The 16,698-nt window shown below is 41.2% G+C and overlaps 1 protein-coding gene across 14 annotated transcripts in view; it reads left to right on the plus strand.

Moving 5' to 3' along the window:
- The window catches only part of LOC140728981 (microtubule-associated serine/threonine-protein kinase 4-like), a 394,808-nt gene that overhangs the window by 117,390 nt on the left and 260,720 nt on the right, over positions 1-16,698 (plus strand). Inside the window, exon 1 of one of the 14 annotated variants that reach the window (XM_073048187.1) lies at positions 13,946-14,064. The exons of 12 other annotated variants lie outside the window; for them this stretch is intronic. In XM_073048187.1, the coding sequence (XP_072904288.1) occupies positions 14,026-14,064 (39 nt within the window). In that variant the 5' untranslated portion in view covers positions 13,946-14,025. Of the gene's footprint in view, positions 1-13,945; positions 14,065-16,698 lie in introns of those variants that run through there. One more of the 14 variants, XM_073048183.1, reaches the window with a different exon arrangement.

The following is a 16,698-nucleotide window of genomic DNA, read 5'->3' on the forward strand; positions in this document are numbered from 1 at the left end:
TAATTTTATAAACTGCTTTATTAAAGCAAATTGTAAATAAACTACACTGACTTCTTCCAGTAAAAGCAGGGTAATTTCTTTAGAAAGTTTGTAATGAATGAGTGATTCTATGTAGAAACTTGATTGAAGAGGGAATTATCTGGTCAGTTCTGCTCTGGCTGCCTCCAAATGCAGCCAGAAAAATATTTTGAATGGTAATTACTCAGCCCACTGTGATATAAAGGTGGTTTAAATTTGAGCATGTGTTCAGAACTAATTGCTGCCTTTAAGCATTACAGTTGTTTATTTACTCGATAGGCTGAGACCACTTGACAGGTTAATCTTTAAATATTAATTTCTTCTGCTTATGTTCATAAAACGTATGTTAGTTTTGAGTGACGCATAACCAGCTTAAGGGCAGCATCCATGCCTATTTTTCCTAAGTGGTTAACTAGTCAAAATATATTCAAGTTTGAAACAGCATGAGAGCTTTCATTTAGAAGTGATAATGAATATTGCACTAACACCACAAAATAGCTAAAGTGAATCTTCCCAGCAGCTTTTTTTTTGTGTTGGGAGTGGAAAAGTGGATTGGGTGGTGTATACGCGTTCTATCCAAGAGAGGCTTTTATAAATGGTAAATGTTAATGTACATTCTTAAGAACAATGATTTCTGTTGACTCAAGTACAAAGGCTGGCATTTTTTTTTGTTTTTTTTTAAAAATTGACTTGAGCAGTCAAACTCAACAAATATTTCTTGAATAGATCAAACATTGGGAGCACTCATAGTTTCCCAGTTGATAACTGAAAGTGGTACAGATGTCCTTATCTGCTTACCTCTGCAGAAGGTAGTCATTGCATTAGTAGGATATTCAGCAGATTTTATTCATAAATAGGACGTGGGGTTGCTGACAAGTGAGTCCAGAATTTATTCCACGTCCATTTCCCTGCCACCTTAAACTGCTACAATCTGGTTGCTTGAAAATACTTCGTCTGTGCTCTTGGGTGGGATGCTGTGAGATTTGGACCCTGTGATCTAGAAGATTTGGGAATATACTTCCAAATGGGTAATATTTGTCAGAAAGTTGAGCCTGCTTGTGGTTGTTGCCACGTTTTTGCTGCCTTTCCTTGCAATAGAATTTGAAAGGTACTGCCAGATTAGTCTTGATAAGTAACTGCTATATATATGTTTTAGATAATAGACTCTACAGCCATAGTCCTCTGAAGGTGATGATGGGGAGGTATGTTTGCTGCCCTGTCTTGAATGAAGTAGAGCTTCCAGAGTATATTGGGTTGCTTTGGGTTTGTCAAACTGAAAATATCTTTGCTCAGGAGCAATCAGTTACAAATGAGTTTTACATTTTCCTTGTAAAGTGTGATGAATATTTAAAATTTCTCTTTCCCCTCATCCTCATCTTTTTATTACTACCTCAAGAGTTATTAGATTCAGTATTCCAATTCCAATCATGGGTTGAACAAAACTAAATAATTTTGGTCCCAAAATGTCAGTTGTTTACTCATTTCCATAGATGCTGTCTGAGCTGGTGAGTACCTCGAGTATTTTGTGTGTGTTCTGGATTTCCAGCATCTGTGGAATGTCTTGTGTTTATAAGGCACCCATCCCAACCTTACCGTCAAACCCTCAGACAAAGAGGGTGTTGTAGTGCGCGCACTGACCGCTACCTTGCTGAGGCCAGGTGGAAACTCTCAGACACATCCTTGCATCTTCCTCTTGCACCCATGCTGAGCTTGTCAATTTTAGTAACTTTGCCTCTAACTTCTCCCCTGCCCTTAAATTCACTTCTTCCATCTCTGACACCTCCCTCCACTTTCTCAATCTGTCTCCATCTCCAGAGACCAACTGTCAACTGACATCTTTTATAAACCTACCAATTCCCATGGTTAATTTGACTGTACCTCTTCCCACCCATCTCCTGTAAAAATGCGGTTTCCTTTTCTCAGTTCCTTCACCTCAGCCACAAGTGTTCCCAGGACATCTGATGTCCTCCTTCAAAGCATGGGAGGGATTTCTTCCCCCCCCCCCCACTATTGATGCTGCTCTCACTCCCATCTCCATTTCCTGAACATCTGCACTCACCCCATCTTTCCCCCCCACTTAACAGTGAAAGGTCTCCTCTTGTCCACCCAATGGGCCTCCACTTCGTATATCATCCTCTGCAACTTCTGCCATCTTCAAAGGGATCCTACTACAGGTCTATAATCCCTTGTCTGAAATCCTTGGGTCCAGTTACATTTTGGAGTTCAGAATTTTTCGGATTTCAGAATCCCTCCTTATTGGTTCTGGGACCCCCTGTGGATACCAAAAAACTTGTATGCTCAAGTCCCTTATTTAACCTGTCTCAGTGCAGGTGGAGTTTAGGACCCGGCGGAGCTCCAGACCTACGCATATCCTCCCGTATACTTTAAATCATCTCTAGATTCCTTATAATACCTAATACAATGTAAATGCTATGTAAATAGTTGTTATACCATATTGTTTAGGGAATAATGACAAGAAAAATATTTTATTTCCAACAAAAACATTCTATAAAACATAAAAATATACAGCCCCAAACGAACCGAATCAAACACATGGTAAATGACTTATTGGAATAAATGTAGAACATCACTGTCACTATAAAACTTCAGTAAATTGTCTTTCTGTTTCTTTAAATCATATACAGTGGTAGTTCCGACACCATCTTTTTCAGTAAGACGTTGCACAGACACACCACGATCAAGCTTCTACAATAACTCCACTTTCTGCGTTATTGATAATGATAGATGCTTCCTTCTCTTTTACTCATTGTTACCCATAGGGGTATCTGCAGCTCTTTTTGACATTTTCACAGTGAAATTAAATACAAATTAAAAGCAGTGCTTCATCTGCGTATTTGTTGGGATCATCTATTTAGTCCGGACCTCACGACGTGGCATCCTCTACGTTGGTGAGACCCATCATAAATTGGTGGATGACTTTGTTGAGCACTCCACTCCTTCTGCCAAAAGTAGAACTTTCCAATGGCAAAACAGTTTAACTCCGATTCCTATGTCGGTCGATGGCCGCCTGTTGTGCCAAGATGAGCCCACCCTCGGTGGAGGAGCAACACCTTGTATCCCGTCTGGGTACTCTTCACCTGATGGCATGAATATCTATTTCTCTTTCTGGTAATATGTTGAACTCCCCCTCCCCTCTTCCTCTATTCTTCGCTCTGGCCTTTCACCTCTTCTCACCTGCTTATCACTTCCCCAGAGATCCTCTCCTCCATCCCTTTCTCCTATGGTCCACTCTGCAGTCCTTCCAGGTTCCTCCTCCACCAGCCCTGTGTCTTTCCCGTTCACCCACCTGGCTTCACCTATCACCTTCTAGCTGGCCTCCGTCCACTCACCCTATCTTTTTATTCTGGCATCTTCCCCGTTCCTTTTCAGTCCTGAATAAGGGTCTCACCCAGAATGTTGAGTGTTTATCCATTTCCATAGATGCTGCCTGACTTGCTGAATTCCTCCAGAATTTTGTGTGCGTTACTCTGGTTTTCCAGCATTGGCAGGCTTTCTCAAGTTTACGTTGGTCCTCTGTCTGCCCTTATTGAGCCATGTGACTCCATTATTTTTAAGCATCTTTGTTTTGGCCCCAAGCCTACAGGATTATTTTAACATTCAAGAAGGTCATTGCTCAAAATGATAAGAGTTGACAATAAATCAATATTTTTTCATGGTGCATTTAGAGGTGTTGTTGTGATAATCCTTATTTCAAAGTTCATTAAAGTCTGAGATTTGCTTTCATTTTCTAGCTACTTGTGTCCTTCGCTGCTTTTCATGACAGTTAATGTTGCAATCATTGCGAAGCTAGACAGTGAAACTCCAACTTAAGCTGGTGTCCAGCTTTCATTTCATTGGAGTATTATGTGCATTCGTAGCTAGTTTAAATGTTTGGCATAGAAGCTTCAATTCGTATAGCTGCTGGCAGTAGTAAAGAAAATTCATTAAAACCACTAAAATTGTGTGTGAAATTCAACATTTGATAATGCTGGATTTTTGTATATGCAAGGGTGTGCGTATTTTGGAGGTGCCAGTCAGGTCTCCCCTGCCCTCCCCATTGAAGGAGTCTGACTCCCATCACCACTGCTACCTGACATCACACCTGCACCCCTTAATGGACCATGGTCATTAGCGCCCAGTATTGTCGTATAACACTCTCTGTCATTGTCACCTTCAGCATGCCCCTGTGGCCCAGACTGTTCCTCCCGGGCGGGGTTGGAAAATGGGAGAAGAAATGGGGAGTGGTAAAAGAATGACAAAATGGCAGGACTTGTATTGAAATGCTCTGTTCCAGCTAAAGATGTTGCCTGGCAGTAACCTCAACTAAAATTTTACAAACGTTCTTTCCAGAAGGCTAAAAGGTCCTGCTACGTTTGAATGTTGACTGATTCACTTGTGTCTGGTGCTAGTAGAATGTATGCCTATGAATTGCAGTTGTGGCCAGAGATGGGCTGTCTCTCTTGCTGTCTGCAGTGAATAAGAACAGTGCTATGCACCAGATGACAGCAAAGTGGATTTTTTTCTGCTCCTTGTGCAATTCTCTTTCCCCCTCATATTTCCTCACAATGTAGAAAGAAATAATTTCAGTCCATCACAGAGCAATCCCATTTCCTCACCAATCTTCACCATAACTCATTCTCCCGCATTCCCGTCAACTCTCCTGAGATTCTATTATTGACCGCTCTTCAAGGGCAAATGTCAGTTGCCAATTAACTGACCAACCCACATACTTTTGTGATGCGGTAAGGAGCTGTTTTGTTTCTTGATGCCTTCAGTGCTGCTCTGCTGAAGATTGTGGTCATGCTGTGTTGGCAACACTTACGAGCTGCCCCCAGCATGTCTTCGGGTTGCCTTGATTGTTGACATAGATAACACATTTCACTATATGCTTCAATATACATGATTAACTAAATTAATCAATCTCATTTCTGCCAGGGGCAGAGATCAATGAAAAACAGTGTGCAAACTGGAGAGCACTGGAGGTCAGCATTTAACCTGGAGAGCTGGACATGGGCAAACATGGACTAATCTGCAGATGCTGGAAATCCAAAGCAACACACACAAAGTGCTGGAGGAACTCAGCAGGCCAAACAGCATCTATGGGGGAAAAAAAGTGAACAGACGATGTTTCTGGCTGAAACCCTTCATTGGGACTAGAAAGGAAGGGGAGAAGTCAGAGTAGGAAGGTGGGGGAAGGGGAGGAAGAGGTACAAGGTGGCAGGTGATAGGTGAAACTAGGGGAAGGGGTGAAGTAAAGAGCTAGAATTTGATTGGTGAAAGAGATAACGGGTTGGAGAAGGGGGAATCTGCTAGGAGACCACAGAAGGCCATGGAGGAAAGAAAAGGAGGAGGTGATGGGCAGGTAAGCAGATAAGGTGAGAGAGGGAAACAGGAATGGGGAATGCTCAAGGGGGGTGGTAATCACTGTAAGTTAGAGAAATCATTATTCTGCAATCAGGTTGGAGGCTACCTAGACAGAATATAAAATGTTGCTCCTCCAACCTGACTGTGGCATCATCATGACAGTAGAAGAGGCCATGGATTGTTATGTTGGAATACGACGTAGAACTGAAGTGGGTGGCCACCGGGATATCCCACTTTTTCTAGCGGATGCAGCATAGGTACTCGGCGAAGCCATCTCCCAATCTTTACCAGGTCATACAGGTATAGATTACCTATACATATAGGTGGCCACACTGGGAGCATCAGACCCCAGCAGACTCTCAGGTGAAACGTTGCCTCACCTGGAAGCACTCACAAACAAGAAAAAATGTGCAGATGCTAGAAATCCAAGCAATACACAGAAAATACTGGAGGAACTCAGCAGACCGGGCAGCATCGATGGAAAGGAGTACGGTCGATGTTTTGGGCTGGGATCCTTCGTCAAGACCAGAGAAAAAAGATGAGGAGTCGAAGTAAGAAGGTGGGGGGAGGGGAGGAAGAACCACAAGGTGAGAGGTGAAACCGGGAGGGGTGAAGTAAAAAGTTGGGAAGTTGATGAAAGAGATGCAGGGTTGGAGAAGGGGGAATCTGATGGGAGAGGACAGAAGGCCATGGAAGAAAGAAATGGGGGAGGAGCACCACAGGGAGCTGATGGGCAGGTAAGGAGATAAGGTGAGAGAGGGAAATAGGAATGGATAATAGTGAAGGAGAGGGGAAGGGGGCATTACCTGAAATGCGAGAAATCAATGAGCCCCAAGTGCCTGAAGTGACTGGTTTTAAGGCGCCATTAACCTGCCTTTGCCCCTTCTATCAGTAGAAATGGTTCTGCTGGGCTTAGTAACTACGCCACACATGAAGGCCAGGAGCTGGACTTGGTTGTCAGAGGCAATTTGAGATGCCTGCCATTTTGGAGCATTTAATAGGTAGTGGGAGCTTGTCCCCATTACCACCCCCAGCTGCGACAACCGTTGTAGCCTTGTATCATTCAAAAGCCTTCTCTTGTAACCTGAACTGAAGAAGCATGTCTTGTATGAAGCAAAAAAAAACCCAAATTGCTGGAGGAACTCCGGTTTCTGGCAGCATCTGTGGAGGGAAATTGACTGGTACCATTTCTGATCAAGACCCTTCTCTCAGAATGGACCCTCCTCCTCCTTGAAATGCCAAGTGTCCACTTCCCTCCAGGGAAGCTGCCTGGTCTGCTGAATTCATCCAGATTGGTTTTGCTCCAGATAACAGCATCTGCAGACTCTTGTTTTTCTCTGTCTTGAATGGATGTTGCTCTCAATTCCTGGAAGGTGGATGAACTTAACGCTAGTAAAGTGAGGTTTGATGTGTACTTTTAAATTGCTTTCAGTTTTGAAGGGAATTAATTAGCCCATTATATTTGTGTAACTCTTAATGAAGAAAAGTTACTCTGGGTAACCCAACATTATAAACTTGACCTGCGCAACAAGTTAGATCTGATGATGTCGTCCAGACAGTTCCTTGGAACTCAGGAATGAGTTGCAAACCTTTTGGTTGCAGCCAGTTTCTGACCTATACAATGATGAACATCTAAACTGTACCAGCAAGCAAAGCAAGTTAAGAAAAGTAATGAAGTAACAAAGGAACATGAGCACATGCTATTCCTTTTGTGCTAGAAATTGATCTTGACCGGTTTACATAAGGAATCTGTTACCAGGTACAGTCTGAGTCATTGCAGACAATGATACAACAGAAGCATAGTATCAAACCTACTACAAGTTTCTCAAAGTTAACAGAAATTATGCAAATTATAATTTAAAACTGCAAGGAAGAATGCCATAAAAACAACAGTATGGACCCTAATCCTACAAAGTCTTCCAGCTTTTCATTCAATATTTCTGATTTTTCAGGGACGCACTTCTTTTAAGTAGGAGGACTGTACTTGTGTCACACTCCTACACAAGACACTGGGGTTCAACTTCTGGTCCTTTTCTAGAAGTGGTAGGTTAAGTGATCTTTTCAAAGCTTATTGCTTCACCAACATGCATCTTCTAAGTCAGGGTTTCCCAATTTCGGGCCTGTGGGCCCCTTGGTAAATGGTAGGGGTCTATGGCTTAAAAAGGCTGTGAGCCCCTGTTCTAAAGGAAAAGGTCACAGGGAGTGCAGATAGTCAGCTCTTTGCTCAATGCCCCTGGAATGCCATTGCTACTCCCCTGTGTCTTTCCATTCTTCTGGGTATTGGAGCCTGAGGGTAATTATACCTTCATCTGAGCGAGGAAGTTGCCCTCACTTCCTGCTAACAGAATGGAAGTGAGATGTTTGATCTGAATGTAATTTGTGCCAAACTAGACTGAAACCTCTCCATCTCATCCAAAGCTGAGGTGTGGTTTAATCGAATGCACCTTTCCATAACTACCGTGTACAAAATAATGATGTCTGCCACAGTCAATGTCACTCTCTGTGTCCCATAAAATGGTGGCTTTTCCAGTCTGGAGATCAGAAGGAGAAATATCTGCAAAATTGCATCTATTTTATAAATAAGCCAGTATCGTAAGTGAACAGAAACACAACATCAAATTTATCTGTCAAATCTGACAGCCCATTCATACTGAATATGGTTTTAGAGATAAGCTTCTTTGCTGCACAATTCCTTTTATAGATTAGTGTTAAAAAGCAATCATGGCACATGCCTACAATAATTCCTGTTTAGTCTGCTGTCTATAAACCTTAATGTCCTCTGAGCTCCTTAATTAAGGACATGTCTTGGTTTTAATTTTATGACTTGTACAATCCCTAAGTGTGCAGAAATAGTTAATCCTGATGAGTAGCAGTTTGCTCTAAACTTACAGGTAGGCTAAAAGTAAAGTTAATCTAAGAGAAATGGAGAAAAGTAATTCATACTGGTAAGCTCTGAAAAGAAGGCAATAGAGTGGAATTAATATCACAGAAGGACAAAAAGCAATGGGCATTTCTTTTGTTTCTGGTTTCAATCACAATGGGGAGATAACACATTGATATGAAAGATGATATAGATTGAATAGCATAGTTCCTTTTATGTTGATCATATGACTAAGCATTGCATTTAATTTATTTATTGAGATACAGTGTGGCATAGACCCTTCTGCCCCTCGAGCTGTGTCGCTCATCAGTTCCCCGATTTAATCTGAGCCTAATCGTGGGGCAATTTACAGTGACCAATTAACTTGCTAACCGCTACGCCTTTGGGGTGTGGGAGGAAACTGGAGCACCCGGAGGAAACCCACAGGGTCACGGGGAGAACGTACAAACAGACTCCTTACAGGGAACAGTGGGAATTGAACCTGGGTTGCCTGTACTGAAAAGCATTGTGCTAACCACTGCACCAGTGTGCTGCACTGATGCTCGCACACCAGCGAGAGTGGAAGTGCAAACCCATTGAACGTTTCAAGTTCAAATATAAAACAAATTTAATTTTCCAAGATTCGTCTTTGGCTCTACTTGTTTGTATTTGTTCTGTCTGCTCTGGGCTGCTGTGTCCTTCCATTTAGCATGCAGGTGCATTCAGAACGTATACACTAGCAGCTTATAAGTTTGCAGCGTTTAGGTAGAATTTAGGTAGAATTGTGCATATGACTATGTATATCCAAGCATCTCTGTTCTCTTGTCCATTCAATAAATCAGCTGATTACAAATGCAAGTTACAAAATACATCAACTTCGAGCCTGACTTTTAAATGTGAATTTATTCCACGGCTCGGTTCAGATGGTTTCTCAAGGCAATGCATTGATATAGAGCCGCCTGCGATTCTGTGACACTTCTGACAGAGTGAGAAGATTATGGTTCCAAATCCCAGAAAATGTTACTGACTCTCGGTGGCCGACTGGTAGCATTACCTTGCATAAAGGATGTTAAAGTAAACCACCATCATCTCCCACATTGAAGATCCCATGATACAATTTTAAAGAGATGCAGAGAAATTAACTGGCTAATATTTATCTCATCACCACTGATTGTCGGTTATCTCATCGTTACTGCTTGTGGGTGGCTGCCAGATCTCCAATGCTGTAATGGAATACCAAGTGCTTATTTGGCAATTAAGATCTTTAGGATGTCGTCAGGTTTTGAGAGGGGCTTCATTATAAAGCCTTTCCCTTTATTTCAAACAAAGCTAGAAGCAGTGTAAATTTATGGCTTCTTAGTTGGACTCGTGATGTTCAAAAAAATTATCACCTGCCCCATTGTTAAGTATTTCACGTAATTGTAGATTCATTGCTTTTTGATTCAGACTGGAGCACACTCCTGCTAATACTATGCAAATTAACCATATCTGGATGAAGTACTGAGCCAGAATGGTCTGAGCTGGCATGCACAGTTGAATCCCTCCAGGCTTGGGTTCGTTAGTCAAGCTATCATGCATTAAAAGGGGTTTGAACAGCAAATTGAAGGTGGAAAGGGATTGGTCAAAAGTTGTCTCTTAGAGAAATAATTTCATGACAAGGCAGGTGGCGTGAATGGGGAGGGCCTCTGCCTGAGGGGAGAACAATTAATATCAGCCAACTTGAAGGGAGAGCAGCAAGTTGATAATCAGTTTTATGGAAATAAGGAAGCTTGAGGTGGTTCTCTTAGATAAAGAGGTTGTAAAGGACTTGAAGGGAAATGTAAAATATGACCACCTCGGACAGGAAACTTCAATACTCTACATTTCCCTGCTTCTCTCTCTGTTTCCATTCCACTTTTTAATTTTCATTGTGTACCTCAGTTCGTTGCCAAATGGTTCTCGTGCAGATTGAAATGATGTTAGAAGTAGTAACATCTGCCATGTGCAGATGCTACCCTCAGCCCCCATAGTCATGAAGAGGTCTCAGTGTTATGAGAGTAGTTTCCCCTTCCTCATTACTGCTTATTCTTTTGCTACTGGCATTGGAGCTCACCAGGTGTTTACATCCTGTTTCAATACTTCTATTGTCCAGAGTAAACCTCTAGGTGTAACATTAAACATAAGATATACAAATAATTGGTCTCTCTTTATTTAGCCCAGGGAGAATACCTGTTTTTACATAGCGTTCCTTTTCCTTTGGTGATTCCATTCTGTTTGCTTTATTTTCCAAGTTGCCTGAGGCATCCAAGTGTCTCCAATGTTATTTATGTTGTCTTTTTGCTCTCATTGTTACTACAATGTTTCCAGCCGCGCTCCTCGCTGCTGCAGTTTAGGTTTTTGCCAATAGCCACGAGGGCAGGCTCAAAGGGGCATATAATCTTTACCTGCTGCAGTTAAGTCCCAGAAATCAGTCCAACAATTGTGGTGAGTGTGTGTTTCAGCAAAAGAAATGTTTTATCCTCACCTTGTGCCAGACTGTTGCAAGTTCAGAATATTTTGTGCCCTATCGATTAATAACTTTTAATAAACAACAGACCAAATTTATAAAGCTGTGAAAGTTTAGGAAGAATTCATCATTGACCTGTAATACATTTTATGCCTTTTAGATTTTATCATCCTGTTCTTGTTTCAAACTCCTACATTGAATCTATCTGCATCAGATCTGTAGATTAAGGTAAAAGAGCATCCTGCCACTGTCTGTAAGGAGTTTGGATGTTCTCCCCATGACCATGTGGGTTTCCTCCCACATTCCAAAGACGTACTGGTTAGTAGGTCACATGGGTGTAATTGGGCAGCGTGGACTTGTTGGGCCAGAAGGTCTGTTACTGTGCTGTATCTCTAAATTTTTTTAAAACACTGTTAAAATCTGAAATAAAAGTAGAAAGCACTCAGCAGGTCAGGTAATATCTAAAGAGAGAGTGACCTCAAACATAACAGGTTCTGTCTACTACATGATGCTGCATATCTCCTGAATTAGTTCTGTATTAATTGCTTGTTTCACCATCGAACAGAGTTGTAGGTTCTATTTCAAAAGAAAATGGTGGAGCACAATGTGCCTTCCGTAACACTGGGTGCTCCAAATAGTTTAATAGGCAACAAAATCCCTTTGAAGTGCAGTCACTCTTGCACTGATGGGTTGTGCAGGCTCTACCAACAGTACCGTAGAAGTGATTGGTAATGTTGTTTTAACATCTACAGGAAAAGCACCGGCCAGATGCCAGGACTCCCCTGTTCTTCTTTGATGCAGTGGTCTGGGATCTTTTGCATCTACCTGAGGGAGCAGGGACTTAATGCCTCTTTGCAAAGAGGTCTGTTCATCCTTCTAGGCCAAGGGTTCCCAACCTTTCTTATGCCATGGAACCTTGCAATTAGCTGAGGGGTCCATGGTTAGGAATCCCTGTTCTAGTTGTTTTGTTGGTGATGGAGGGAGGGGTAGCAAATTCTGACTAAACTTTAAAAAGAGCCAAATGTTGCTGCTATTTGCATTGCCCCAAGCCTCCCTACACTGATGGAACAAATAGAACGAGAACCAAATATACAGTAATGTCATTTATTAAACTAAAAGAAGAATACAGCCAGCAGAGGGAACTCTTGCTTCTTCACACTAGAGCAGTTTTGGAATTCATTGGTGTACTTTTTCACAATTCATCTATCCAAACAGAAAGATAAAAGCCGAGTTTGAGTGCTGGGAAAGCAGAAGTGCTATGCTGTATCTCTCCACTGCGGTCAAGAAATAACAGGCTCCTTAGAGTTCAAATCATTGCATCAATATGTAACACTGTATAACCTATGCATTCTTCTTCATTGCTTCCATCAGAAAATAATGGATCACTCTGATAACTTGGAAACTATGAATTTGTTGACCTGATACTGAACCTGGTACAGCTGTTTGTACTTTTATTTCTTTTAGCATTAAAACAACTACAGTCTTTAGTGTGCATGAGATGTTGGTATGAACGACCAAGTATACAGGCTCGCAGAGACGTGGAAGTCCATTAAGGGCTATTATATTCATCAAATCAATGTCTTTTTTTAAATATGTTTCAGAACAAAACAACGAATTGCATTTCCCTATCTCTTGCTGCATTACTCTAGTATTTTCATCTGAACAGTCAATTTAATTTCTTCCTGATGCATTGGAAACTCCATCTATATGCCTTTCCAGTGCTGCATTCCAGATCATAACTACCGGCTGTGCCTCGCTAGCCATGCTGGATATAAATTCTTGTATTATTTTCCTTAGTGTTGATTTTGAGCACACTCAGAAATAAAACCTTCCTGGTATCTGCACAGGACATCATTTCTAATCGTGTGATGGGGCTTGTATTAGCAGGAATGAATGTCTGCGTTCTACAGAAAAGGGTGTTTTTGAAGCATTGTGTAGAAAACATCTGAAAAATTCCACGTTCAGAGGCATAAAATATTTCTGAAAAACTTGTTCTTATTTGTGTATTCATTTTGCACTGGGGGTCTAAATATTTTCAGTACCATATTTAATCAAATTTGTATCAAGAAAAGTAAAGCAAAATAAATTGTAATTTAAATCTCAGTGCAACTTTCTGTACTAATGTTCATCAGCCCCATGTCAAGAATACTAGGAATAGTATATCGCATACAGAATGGCATTTCGCCTGTAAATATAGACATATAGTCATGGATATGACAGTGTTTAATTGTAAGTTAGTACTTTCATCTCCTTTTCGGTTTGATTGGTTCCCTTACATAGAATTGATCCTTTTAGTACTAAAATGTTTAAGCATAAAATTTAAATTGCGGTTTATTTTGGCATGTATCAAGTATTCATGATTCTTGCTGTTCAAGCTGAATTTAAGAAACATTCGCCAAAATATTGCTTTTTAATCTTTTACACCTGATCTCTCTCATTTGTTGACAAGTAATTTCACCCAAGTTAATGCTGAAAATTTAGAGTATTTTATTTATCATTGATCCAATTATCTTAAAAGTAGCAAAGAAAGGATGCATATAACCACATCTGTGCTTTCTTGTACGCTGATCTGGGATCCTATGATCTTCTGGACTTCGCTGATTTGAGCATTTTTAGCTATGGGTAATGTTGTACATTGTTTGTGTTGCTTGTTCCATTCACATTGTGAAGTGAAAGTAAAAATTAAACTGTTTAGAAAAATTGCTGTGTTTTGGCATTTTGTTAAATAACTCTGTTGTAGATCAATCATCTTCACTGCCAAACCTAGTCTGTGTGCGTCCTGAGCTTTGTTTTCTTTGAACATGCTGGAAAGGCGCTAGACAGAGCTATGCTGCACCATGAGCCAGCTGTGTCCCAGTTTTGTACCGTCAAATCCAGCTGCTATCTTTGCAGAGGTGTCACTGCTGATTTGCCCTCGTGTTTGACCTTAAAGGCGGTTGGTAGCACATTTATCATATAACAGGCAAGAAGAAAGCTAATGGTTTTACAGGGATTTTATCTTTAGAAATGACTTGAAGAGGGTCTGACAACTACAGAAGTATTTTGCTTTGAGCCGGGTAGTGAGTGTGTGTGAGAGAGACACTGCTGGAGCCCACTTGCTGCTATGCACAGCAGCATTCATGATCTCCTGAAGTTGCTGGAGTGAATAACTAGAAGCGTCAGCTGACTTTCTTTCTCCAATTGGAATTGCTGTGATGTAAGTGTTTAGCAGCTGCAAGCTTCAGAATTAGCATGGTGAGGTCTGTGGCACTGCAGTATGGCCATACAGTGGAAGAAATGAGAGAAAACCAGGACTAACATGGACGAGTCCAGCATTCTTCGGCGACGAGGGCTTCAGGTGGGCATCATCACTTTATTCTTGCCATAAGGTTGTATTTGCACAGGCAAAACTATTAATACCTTCTGTTACATTCCTTCAGGTTGCTTTTTTAAGAGACAAACATTTGAGTCTTATTTTGGGACATATGGTGCCAAAAAATGTGCTGCTTTAGACAGTATATTTTAAATGGTGTTCTTGTAAAGTAGTTGATAGTTGTAGGTTTGTTCAGTTAGATTAGTTGCTGACAGTTTGTGCTACATCATATGAAGACCAGAGAAGGTACTTCATCCAAACTACTTATTCTGCTCTTTGTGCACACAGTTACGTTCAGTGAAGCTTTTTTAAAAAAGCTTGAAGTCTGACTACAGCACATATATTTTGTGATAATTTCTGTGCTCAGACATTGAGTTTCACACCTGCTGTTGAATAAGTTGAGGTTCATATCTCCTTTTAATTGAGAAAGTTCAGTTTACCAACTATTAAACGTATCAGCATCATTGAAAGCAAACGTGGACGTTCTTTCAGAGTTAGATGTTCGGTTATTGTGGATTTTAATTGGTGTAATTGGTGAGTTAATGACAGCAAATATTGAATTTTAAAATAGCTTGATATACCTTTTGACGTTCGCCTTGAACGAACTAACAACACTAAAACATATTTCTGTGCAGTTACCCTTTTGTGACACCGAGACAGAGGCTATTGTTTCTGCCAGTCCAGACAGCTAATGTTGCCGTGCTGTTTGAAAGTGGGAAGCCAAGATTAAGTTTGATCTACTCTCCCTTGGTGATTGCTCTTCTGACAGGACTTGCCCGTTGGTGTACAGTGAAGGAATCCCGGTTGATTTAGCTAGCGTGAAACGTGTGCCCCTTCCCGCTGCCTCTGCTGATCTTTAGTTCATTCACCAGAAACAGTGAATCAAATCTGTTATCTCGCGGATCTGCATAGCTAAACTGCTGTCTGCCTTTAGATTAGCAAAGTTTTGCTTTGCCCTATGTGTTCACAGTATGCTGGTATACTGAGCGAGTCTGTCTGTTAACAGATTACTCAATGTAAGAGGCAGTTGGGTTAAAGTTCTAATTACAGTAGGTTATCTGCTTACTAGTTTTGGAAAATAGATTTTATAAATATACCTGGAGCTGAAAAGCAGAATGTGGAACAACGCTCATACCCTTGGTCTTTTCTCACTCAGACTCTGAGCCTGAATTCTGGAGGGTAGGGAGAGGGTTATTTTCTCATAACCAGACTACTAATGGTCTGGTGTTAATAGCATAGTTTATTTTGATTACAGTTTACCTCTGAACTATGCAATTAGTGCAGTTTGAGGAAACCCTGCATTATTTTGAGGTGGGAATTTCTAGCTTTAAGGATGTGGCTTGGGGTGGGAATCAGATTTTGAACAGGGAAGCAGTCCATGTTGCGTGCATCACCTTCATAACATTCAGATGTCACGTAGGAACAGCCTTCCATTTGTACATCCAATTGCACTTTTCACCAGAGATCTTAAGCCGTGGAGGCAGCTGTGTTTTATTTGAAGAGGAGTAGGACAATTGAACTCCTGTTATTTGGATTGCAGCTCAGCTTGCTTTATTATCTACGTTCTGAGGTTAGCTGGCATACTTTGTAGGAGATGGGGTGGGAGATGTGGAAGGGTGCTAACCGGGAATGAATGACTGACCTGGGGTTTATGTTTTTCAGTAATTTGTGTGTCTGCTATTCATTTTGCATATTATGAGCTCAAGTTTTAAGTTTGATGCAAATGCAAGGAAATAGTTTTGTAATAATCCTGAGGCTTGACAATATGATATAGGAATAGGTTTGGGCCTTTTGGCCCATTGAGTATGCTTCACCATTCTAACATGACAGTTTTTAAAAATTCCATTCTTCCACCTTCTCCTCTGTAACCCTTAACCCCTTTATTGATCGAGAACCTATCAATCTATTCCTTAAATGCACTCAATAAGTTGTCATAGCACTGTATGCCAACAAATACCATAGATACACCACCCTCTGGCTGTGGGGGAGGGCCAAACTCTTCCTCAATGAAGTTTTAAAAGGACTTCCCTTTTATTCTGAGACTGTGTCCTGGGATCCTAGGCTGTCCTACCAATCCTTTCCAGGAGCGTAGTGTAGCTATTATCAATGGAGGAGATGAATAACTATCTTCCACAAGGATTAGTCTTGGGCCACTGCTCTTCAACTACTTAATGACTTAAAAATTAAAGATGAGCTTTATTTGCCATATGTACGTTGAAACAGAGTAAGATGCGTTGAGTCGAATCAAATCAGTGAGGATTGTGCTGAGCAACTGCCGTCTTGCTTCTGGTGCCAGCAGCATTCCCACAGCTCACTAACCCTAACCATACATCTTCAGAATGTGGGAGGAAGCCAGCGCAGTGACAGGGAGAACATACAGCAGTGGGAATCAAACCCCAATCTTACAGCTAACAGTGTAAAGCGTCGGGCTAACTGCTGGGCAATCGAGCCAGTCTCTGAGATCAAAAACATGATTTCTAAATTTGCATGTACTGCTAATCTTAGGAAGGAAAGTCGGTACTGATGAGAACTACAACAGATAGCAAAGGAGGGGGCATTGATAAGCTTGCAGAATAAGAACACAAGAACAAGGGTTGGCCCTTCAGGAGTCTGCCATAA

The sequence above is a fragment of the Hemitrygon akajei genome, chromosome 6, assembly GCF_048418815.1.
Source record: "Hemitrygon akajei chromosome 6, sHemAka1.3, whole genome shotgun sequence".
In the NCBI taxonomy this organism is placed as follows: Eukaryota; Metazoa; Chordata; class Chondrichthyes; order Myliobatiformes; family Dasyatidae; genus Hemitrygon; species Hemitrygon akajei.